This window comes from Panthera tigris, chromosome F3, assembly GCF_018350195.1.
Source record: "Panthera tigris isolate Pti1 chromosome F3, P.tigris_Pti1_mat1.1, whole genome shotgun sequence".
NCBI lineage: Eukaryota > Metazoa > Chordata > Mammalia > Carnivora > Felidae > Panthera > Panthera tigris.
The window spans coordinates 27,197,902-27,208,571 of NC_056678.1; the positions used below are offsets into that span (position 1 = coordinate 27,197,902).

At 47.1% G+C, this 10,670-nt stretch overlaps 1 protein-coding gene across 1 annotated transcript; it reads right to left on the minus strand.

The window, feature by feature from the left end:
- Positions 1-336: 336 nt before the first annotated feature.
- On the minus strand, positions 337-2,759 carry IER5 (immediate early response 5). Its single transcript, XM_042976530.1, has one exon. The coding sequence runs from the start codon at positions 2,235-2,237 to the stop codon at positions 1,275-1,277; it is 963 nt and encodes a 320-aa protein (XP_042832464.1). The 5' UTR covers positions 2,238-2,759; the 3' UTR covers positions 337-1,274.
- Between the last annotated feature and the right edge of the window lie 7,911 nt (positions 2,760-10,670).

Consider the following 10,670-nt stretch of genomic DNA (forward strand, 5'->3'; position numbering starts at 1 on the left):
GAAGGGCTTCAAAAGTTGGCACTAAAGTTAATTAATATTAGACACCATCAGATTGAGCTGCAGAAAATCAAACTGGGCTAAACGGACTTCAGAAAAGGCAGTTGTAGTGACAGGTTAAGAAATTGGCTGACCACTGGTATCAGTACCTAATAGCAGTCCTCCATTGATCTAGGGGAGACACCTTCAACATCTCTCTCCATACTTAGTGAAGTCAGAAAACAATGTCCCCAGTCTGTGCATGACTGATATTAAGAACCACTTTTCCAGCCAGGACCATAGTTATCCTTCTCCCTCTTCCCTCCCAACCCAGACAGATGATTACAGACAAGGAGGCAATTAAGTTGCTTCAAAATATTTAATACGTGTTAGACACGTAAAGTTACATTTTTATACCAAAATCAATACAACGAAGGAGAAAATACTGTACAAAAACCTTGTCGGCTCCCCCAACCTTTATACAACAAAGACTGGAGTCACCGTATCTACAAAACCATAAGGTCTTTCCACTTAGGGCTTCTGTCTGTAAACTCTGTTTCATTAAACACTTTTTAAAAGCACTTGTAGTAGTTCCGATCTAGAGCTTTTAAAAATATATCTATTCTCTATAAACTCCATATTTCCAAGCTTGAACTCTTCTGTGAAGTTCATCAAGCTTTCTTTTTTTCCCCCCCTGTGGGGAAGACAAGAGCCGCTCAGATTCCCTTTTCCCAGAGTAATCACAGGGTACAGAAGTTTCTTCAGAGAGAGAGAAAAGTGGGGAGAGCGAAATGATACAGGTCTCTGCTCCAGACTAAATCCCTCTAGTCTTAGGAAATCCTGTGAGGAAATGCCACTCCCGGCCCTGGTGCGGGGCTAGCTTTCATGTGAGGGGTGTGTGTAAAGTCCCTTCCTCCCCCGAGCACGAAAGGGGAACTCCCCAGGCCCGGCCCTCTCCGCCGCTTCCTTCTCGGGGCTGCCGGCAAAGGAAAGTCCCCGTCTGCCCCCGATCTCCTCAGCCCTGGGAAAGGGGTGGTGCATTCCAGAAGGACAAAATGGTCTGAATTCAACAAGACAGACGTACGTACACAGACAGAACACTACACAAAAGTTAACGATCGTCCTCTTCCGACAAGCCTCCAGGGGGGAGGCCGCCGAGCCCGAGGGCAGTCGGTGCTGCCCGGCGGCACCCACGGTCCCCGCAACGCGTCCAGCGCCCTGCGGTCTCTGGGCCGTCCTCGCAGCCCCACGTCGGGGCCACCCGCCGCTCAACCTCCTTCCGAACGCGACCCGGGGGCTCAGAAGGCCACGATGGCTGTGCTCCAAGGGTTAATGTCTCTCAGCACCGGCTTATCGCAGCAGATCTGCCCGGGCTCGGCGGCTTCCGGACCGCTCTCCTCTCCCTCGGCTTCCTCCCGGCCGCCCCCGGGGCTTTTCCGCAAGAGTCCCGAGAAGCTGGAACCGAAGATGCTAATGAGGTTAGCCACGTTCCCGGTCTCCATCTCCTCCTCCTCCTCCTCCGCCCCGCCCGGCTGCTCCTCCGAGTTCCGGCGGGGCTTCTTGAGCGGGCTGGAGCCGGGCGCCGGACCGCCCGCGGGGCCGCCACCCACGCCCGCCGCGCCGCGCTTCCGGGGGCCGACGGCAGGCGGTGCCGGGGGCTCGTCCTCGGCCGGCCGCGGCGCGCAGCGGCAGTCAACTCGGGGGCAAGCGCCCAGCGCCCCCGGCCTGTCCTCCCCTCCTGGGGGGCAGCCGCAGTGGCGGCGCGCCCCACGGGGCCCCTCAGCTCCCGCGAAGACCCCGGCTCCTCCCTCCGCCGCCTCGCGCGGTCCCTCCACGCGGCGCCAGGCAGCTTCCGCCTCCTCCATCTCTCCGGCCCGCAGAGCGTCCCCGGCGCCCGTCACCGGGGCCGCGGGCTCCGCGGCGCCCACCCGCGGCGGGGCCGGGTCGGCCGGGCGCTCCGGCTGCGGCTCGGTCTCCGGCCAGGCGGCACAAGCGGCCGGCGGTGGCGGCTCCCCCCAGCCCGCGGGCGGCCCGGCCGCCGGCTCCCCGGGCTGCTGCGGCGGCGCCGCCGGGCTCCCCGCGGGACCGGCCAAGTAGAGGCCCGGGCACGGGTCACTCAGGTAGACCTGGCGGGCGCTGCGCAGTACCAGCGAGACCAGCAGGTTCTTGTGCAGTTTGATGCCGCCGCGCTGGACCCGCGAGTTGTAGATCTTGCCCAGGGAGATGCTGACGATACGATGAGCCTCCAGCTTGAACTCCATCCTGCCTCCTTTTCGCAGGGCTGCCTCGGAGGTGACGGAGAGAGCCCGGCTCACGTTCGGAAACAGGGAGGGGACGAGAGGCGTCGACAAGTCCGGTCCGGGGGTGGACCTTCGACACCTGAAGACTCTGAAAAGAAACGACTCCCGTGACGCGCTCACTGACTCCCGCTCCTACTCACGACAGACAACAGCCCGCTCCCAGGTCCGGTCGCTAACTGAGGGCGGCCCGCACTCCCGGCGTCTTATATAGGCCCCTCGCCCGCCAATCGCGAAGGGCCGCCAACCGTTCCGGGGCTGGGCGGTGCGCCCTCGTGCGCCGCGCGCGACCAATCGGAGGCCGAGGAGGGGCGCCAGGGCCATTCGAACGTTAGTCCCGCGGAGCAGTCTCTTAAAGGGGGCGACGACGTGCGGCGGTGGCCGGACGGGACGGGTCGGGGCTTGTTCTCCGCCTGCGGGTCACTGAACGGAGGCTTAGCCACAGTGTGGTTTGTAGTTAAAGATTCTGGCTTGTGCGCTGGCTTGCCAGAACCAGAGGGAACTAAACCACTGGAACTTTCATCTGAGTATCCCCCCCCCCCGCCCGCCCCCGTAACAAATAGTATTACCACAAGGTATTTAGCAGATACTGATTTTGGATGAGTGCCTTGCCGCCCTGGAGTCACAAACACTCTTAGCATCTGTTAAATCTAAGAAAGAAAAAGAGAGTCCTAAAAGTTACTAAGTTTTTAGCTGCTTACCAAGGAATTGTGACTAGATACCAAGTTATTGGTTCTCTACTAAAGCAGTCATCTATCACTTTGTTCTCTATGAAACAAACACACTTGTCACAGGTTACAATGAGAGGTGGTACAGGTTCTCCACAGTGATTTTTCAACACAAGAACTGACTAGTCCACCTTGGAAGAATCTAGCAAGTTCTAAAAATACAAATAGAGAAGTCTTGTGTTCCCATCATGATGTCATAATTTTATTTTGTGTCAAGGTAAAAATATAGGGGAAGAGTGTTCCAGACTTTTCTGGTAAGTCAACAACTTAGTCCATCTACCAATCCTTAGTATGTGGCCTTAGGGCAGAATCACCACAGGATTGTCCAGGACTGGAGTTCAGTTCCTGGATTCCTGGAGAGTCAGTTTGATTTAGTCGGTCTAAGCTCCACAGACCCGCCTGATGATTCTGGTAAAGAACCTCGGGAGCTTTAGTTTCTCCACCTCTGAGAGGGAGAAATCACATACACATCTGTTCTATTATGCAGAAGATAACTAAAATATTCACCCATAAAAAAGAATGAAATCTTGCCATTTGCAACCACATGCATGAAGCTAGAGAGTATAATGCTAAGTAAGTCAGTCAGAGAAAGACTTAAATATGGTATTTACCATATGATTTCATTAATAAGTGGAATTTAAGAAATAAATAAGCAAAGGAAAAAGAAACCAAGAAACAGACTGTCTTTATTCTATAATTATTTTCTTAAAAAATTTTTTTTAATATTTATTATTTTGAAAGAGATAGAGCATAAGCGAAGGAAGGACAGAGAGAGAGAGGGAGATACAGAATACAAAGCAGGCTCCAGGCTCTGAGCTGTTGGGACAGAGTCTGACACAGGGCTCGAACTCATGAACCTCAAGATCATAACCTGAGCCAAAGTCGGATGCTTAACTGATGGAGCCACCCAGGTGCCCCTATAATTTTTTTTAACGTTTATTTATTTTTGAGAAAGAGACAGACAGACCGTGAGTGGGGGAAGGGCAGATAGAGACAGAGAATCTGAAGCAGGCTCCAGGCTCTGAGCTGTCAGCACAGAGCCCAAATCGGGGCTCCAACTCATGAACTGTGAGATCATGACCTGAGCCGAAGTTGGATGCCCAACCAACTAAGCCACCCAGGTGCCCCAAGAAATAGACCCTTAACTATACAGAACAAACTGATGGTTACCAGAGGAGAGGTGGGGTGGGGGTGGGGAGTGATGGGTGAAATAGGTGATGAGGATTAAGGAGTGCACGTGTGCGATGAGCACTGGGTGATATAGGGAATTGTTGAATCACTGTATTACACACTGAAACTAATATAACACTGTTATGATAACTCTACTGGAATTAAAATAAAACGTAAAAAAAATGGCAACTCTCAGCCACAATCTGAATCCTAAAACTGAGCACAGCTTTCTTGGAATCCACCTGGAATAGTTGGCCTGATCCTGCCCCAGGGTTTGGCCAAGTGGGATATTTAATTAGGAGAAATAGTAAAAGGTAGGATTGATAATGGTCAATTCACAATCAAGAGTCTTCCAAAGGACGTGATGGCTCAGTAACATTACCTATGCCACAACTTATTAATGGTAACTGAGGAACCAGTCCATGAGACCCAGAGCTCCTCCCCTCTAGGAATTCTCAGCTTGCATAAAGGAGATAAAATAGTAACATGAATAATTACAAAAGCATGTCGTATATTTTGAGTAAGAATGTGAAATTTTTTTTCTTCTATTTTCCTTTGAGAGCTATTAGTCACTTTTTAAAAAATGTTTATTTATTTTTTTAACGTTTATTCATTTTTGAGAGACAGAGAGAGACAGAGCAGGGAAGGGACAGAGAGAGGGAGACACAGAATCTGAAACAGGCTCCAGGCTCTGAGCTGTCAGCACAGAGCCCGTTGCGGGGCTCGAACTCACAAACTGCAAGATCCTGAGCTGAGCCGAAGTCGGACGCTCAACCAACTGAGCCACCCAGGCACCCCAAAAAATGTTTGTTTATTTTTGAGAGAGAGAGAGGGACAGAGAGAGGGAGACACAGAATCCAAAGCAGGTTCCGGGCTCTGAGCTGCTGAGCTGACAGCACAGAGCCTGATGCACACTTAACTCAGGAACCACAAGATCATGACCTGAGCCGGAGGTGGAAGCTTAACAAACTGAACCACCCAGGAGCTTAGGGAGCTATGGGTCACTTTAAAAAGCTTTAGTGCAGGCTTTGAAGGGAAGCTTCCTGAGTTGGAATCCCAGCTCCACTTTTCACTTGCTGTGTGACCTTTGGAAAGTTATTTTGCCTCTCTGTGCTTTGGTCTTTCCCATCTTTTGATTTTTTTTCCTTTAATGTTTATTTTTGAGAGAGACAGAGAGAGACAAAGCGTGAGTGGGGGGAGGGGCAGAGAGAGAGGGAGACTGATAATCCCAAGCAGGCTCCAGAGCCTGATGTGGGGCTCAAACCCACAAACCATGAGATCATGACCTGAGCCGAAGTCAAACATTTAACCGCCTGAGCCACCCAGGCGCCCCTGGTCTTTTCCATCTTAAACTAGAGATAATAATAGTTTCCACCTCTTAGAGTTTTTGTGAGGACAAAACAAGGTAACACACGTGAAGCTCTTAGAATAACCTGGCATATAAGAAATTATCAACATATGTTAGTTAGAAAATACCACCCCCCATGAGACCTTAGAGTGGGCAAAGAGGCCAGGGAGGGAAGAAAGAGACAAGAGAAAGAAGTTGTACTTGAAGAGGGTGTTGAAAAAGCCTGAGGTAGGATCCACAAGTTGTAAGCAGCAGAGAAATAAAGTCTGGTGTAGGGAACATATCATTTTGTAGGTGTGTCAGACGCCTATAGTAAGTGGCAACAGCTAGGAACAGAGGCTAGAACTTCAGGACAGTGGGTCATGAATGCCTCAATGAGGAGATGGGGCCACAGGGAGCTTACCTAAGGTAGTTGAGTAAGAAAACCACAGATAGATTCTAGAACAGCCAGTGCTTTTAATTACAACTGAGCTATAAAGAGGATCACTTAATTATAAAGCTCTTGTGAGAGTTTAGGCAAGGGTCCTGAAGGCCTGAACTAGGTGGAGGTAGGAAGAATGAAAAACACAAAAACACAAGATCGGAACTGTAGTCAAGATTTGGGATGCCCCCCCCCCCCCACACACCCACCCAAGTCACTGATAGAGAAAGCATTAGGTGAAGCCCTCCTGATCCACGTGAGCTGGGAGTTTCACCATCTGCCACTGCACTTCTTTTCCTTCAGCATTGCTCTCATCACTTGCTCCTGTCATGCTCAGGGCCCCTGTCAAATTGTGCTGTCATTGGAGGCAGGAGCCCATCTCATGTGTGTAGCCAGAAGATAGTGAGAAAATTTAACAAATGGACGACACGGGTACTAACCACCAGAACAGAATCCTGGAGGCCTTTACAGTGCCAGGGGTTATGGGGGGCTCCTGCAGGAGGTGCTGAGTGGCTAGGAAGGGGTGTACTCAGGAGCCTGGGGCAGAGATTCTGCCAACTGGCATGGAACCATTTCAATATTTTAACAACTGGGGTGGCCACACCTGTGTATACTGAGTGATTGATTACGCACTTGATGATCGAACTTCTAATAATGATGTTGTCTACCAGGCACTGTGGTAGTCACTTTAGAGACATTATTTATGATCTTTATAAAGTTCAGAAAGTAGATCTCATTATCTCTCTTTACAGATAAGGGAACTAGGACTCTGAAAGATCTCGTCGTCACACAGCTATAGGTGGAGAACCTATATAACTCTACATAACTCTAAACCTAGAGTGCAGGGCTCTGGGACTAGGTTACCTCATTCTACCTATTACTTGCTGTGTGACCTTTGGAAAGTTATTTCACATCTAAGTAAAATGAGAAAACCATGCCCTAGTTTTGTAACATGTGCAAGTTATTCAACCTTTCTGTGCCTCAGTCCCCTATTATGTAAAATGGAAATAATAACAATACCTAAGGTGCTTACTATAGCCCCCAGCACCATACAGGCACTAAGTCAGTCTACTTACGGTTATTGTTAGTACTGTACAAGAGCCTAGTTCAGTACCCAGCACATAGTTAGCACTTGTTGAATTTTAAATACTTTTTCTACAACACCGCATAATAGGTGCTTAGTAAATATCTACTGACTTGAAACAGCATGACCACTACTATCATCAGGACTTCCTCTAATCCTGAGACAACAAAATGGAGCATTGAGAACTCATGTCTGGAGGGCATGGGCTCTTATGTTCTGCAAGCTTTATCTCCACCTATCGAGAGATGTAGAATATTTCCTAAACTTTAGAAAGCAGGTGATTCACAGTTGGTGGATTAGAGCCTCTGCACTGACAGTGCAGAGCCTGTTTGGGATTCTCCCTCTCTCTCCCACTTGTGCTATCTTTGTCTCTCTCAAATAAATAAACTTCAAAATAAAGTTTGAGAGAGAGAGAGAGACAGCACGAGTGGGGGAGAAGCAGAGAGAGAGAGAGAGAGAGAGAGAGAGAGAGAGAGAGAGAGAGAAACAGGATCCAAGGCAGGCTCCAGGCAGAGCCCAACGTGGGGCTCGAACCACAAACCTTGAGATCATGAACTGAGCTGAAGTCAGACGCTTAACCGACTGAGCCACCCAGGCACCCCAGTAAATGAACTTAAAAAAAATTTGCCATTATCAATCTTTGAGACTTTCTAAGTTAAGGCAGGATGAGAAACACTAGGGGTAGGACAAGGACAAGGACAAGGAAGAAACTGCTCTGGAGGAAGTGGCCAGGACATGTTCATCAAGTCTGGTCCGTCCCTCCACCCCCAAACTCTCCTCTGGACACACAGGAGCAGGTTAGCATGCTGAGAGGTGGCCACATCTGTTCCCACTCAGGCGCTCTGACCAGAGGATTCTTCTAAGCATGGGGCTTGTGTGCCCACTGCTGTTGACTTTATTTCGTGTTGTTCTCTATTTCTTGCATGACAAATGGAAGGCTGAGTATTATCATTAGGTGATTACAGACCTTATATTGCCTTAAGTCTAGTCTGTATAAGAACAATGCAAACCGACCATGGATTATGCACTCAGTACCTCTGTGAGAAGGCACCAGGAGTAGAAAGGAGTGGGTGAAGTAAGTTATCTGCACCAAACCTACCTTGCAACGTTAGGACACTTGGAAATTTTCAGGGGGTCAAAGTTGCTTATGTAAGTGAATAATCATTCGTATGAAATCCTGAGTGCTTTAGGGGAAAAGCGCTACAAAAATACATTATTAGCACTTTATGTAGACAATCCCGCTCTTGCTCTTGTGAGAACAAAGCCATTTTTAATGCAACTTTTTCTCTCTCACTGTTGTAGCATATTTTACATCTTTTTTTTTTTTTTTCTTTTGGCTGCTTGGCTACTAGAGAATTTCTTTTCAAATAATATTTGACTAGGAGTGGGCACCAAACGTTGCCTTTTTTTCTTTCTCCTCATTTCTTTTCCCCTAAAGCAGCCCTCCTTCTTGTCCTAAATTTTATATTTGGTTCAGAGAAACTTAGGTTGTTTTTATAACCTTTTTTGTCATATCTTTCTTCCTTTGGTACTCCTAAAGAACAAATTCCTCAATAAATAGAGTGCTGAAACTCATGAAAATGAGCCTACAGCCCTCTCAAGCCACAGAATGAGAAACTACCACCATATAAAACCCTAGGCCTGCACTATTCAGTACAGTAGCCATGAAGCCAATAGGTCTAGGATGATTGAGGAACTGAATTTTAAAATTTGTTTACCTCAGATCTAAAAACTGAAACAAGATAAAATCCTTTTCCTGCAACCCAGCTTTATTATGTAATATTTTTGAAGCTTGAAAATAAAATTTTTGAAGTTTAAAATTTAGCATCTAAATTAATGCTGCAACTGTAAAATACATAGCAGATTTAAAGATGTAGTATCAAAAAGAGAACATAAAAGGTCACATTCATATTTTTAGAATGGCTTCATGTTGAAATGATAACATTTTGGATATATTGGTTTAAATAAGATATATCATTAAACTTAATGTAACTGATTTCTTTTTACATATGTGGCTCAAATTATATTTCTATTGGACAACAGTGCCCTAATGGTAATAAAGAGATAGGGTGGTGTGGACATATAAATATGCATGAGCATACTGTGAGCAATTAACAAATGTCCTTGATTGGAGAAGAAAGGAGAAGAAAGATAAAGTAAAAAGGAAGTAAGCCATAAAACACTTAGTTGTAGAGTTGAGAAGAAAATCTAAGAAAAATGTATAACACAGAGCCAATTGGCCAAGTTTCTTTCTAGAACTGAGAAGTAGCCACAAAGGTAGAGAAGCACAATTCTACTTTTCTGATTATGAGAACGCAGACATTATCGCAGCATTGTTTTAAAATTCAAAATACACACATGCAAACAAATTTCAGAAACTCACTTGGATAGCATCAATCTCGTGAGCCATTAGAGTGCATTTATTCTTTTCAAATTCTGATGTCCACCTGGAAGCTGCAGGGACCATTTGTTTTCAATATGCCATTTTCCCGCACAAAAACCTTCAATGGTTCCCCATGACCTTTATGGCAAAAATCCAACCCTCTCGCCTGGTCTCCGGAGTACTACACAATACATTGTCAAAGACAAACAGCCTGGAATGGTGAATAGAGCCTGGCTCCTCACCAGCTGTGCGTGGTCTTTATCTTATAAAATTGGGGAGTTGAACTAAATCAGTGGCCCTCAAACTATGGCCACACATTAGAATCACCTGGGGAGACTTTAAACATGGAGCTGCCCAGACCTGACCCCAGATGATTTAAATCAGAAACTCTGGGGTGAGACCCAGGCACTGGAATTGTTTTTAAACTCCATAGGTGATTACAATGTGCAGCCACGTTTGAGAACTAGTGGACTAGCTGATTGTTTTAGGATCATTTCAGGTCTAGAATTCTGTGATTCTATTAATCCAGGCAAACCTTTTCAACCTTTCTAGTACCCTGAGCAACATTAACACCCCATTTCTTTCCCAGCTAGACAGATCTAATCAAAAGCATACGTCTAGGGGCATTTGGGTGGCTCAGTCGCTTAAGCGTCCAACTCTTGATTTCAGCTCAGGTCATGACTTCAGGGTCCGTGGGATCAAGGCCTGTGTCGGGCTCCCTGATGAGCGTGGAGCCTGTTTAAGATTCTCTCCCTCCCTCCTGTCCCTCCCCCGCCCCTCATGCTCTCTCTCTTTCAAAAAAAGTGTACATCTGTCTTCTACTTCCTCAGCAGAATGGGCTCTCCCTCTCCTGCCCAAATTCTGCACAACCACTTCCTCCAGGAAGTCTTCCATGCCTACTGGTGTTTATAGTTTGCTCACCTGGGCACACACTCTAATAGTCATTTGCTACTTAAAACCACAATACCGCTTATTATCTATGGTAACTTTTGTATTTTTGTTTTGCATTTTATTTCCTTGCATAGTAATTATTTTTATGTAGCTCTATTTCTCATTTCCCAATAATATTCAAGTACTGGGAGATGCTACATTATACTTTCTTTGCATCATGCCTCCTCTACACCAAGAAGCCTGAATATTGTTATGTACATATCAAGGGATCAATAACTGGTTGATAAACAAATTAGTAATGGGTTCCCCAAATCTGAGGTTAAACTACTCAAAAGCAGCCAACCGTCGGGGAGAGGGGGGGAAGAGAACTCC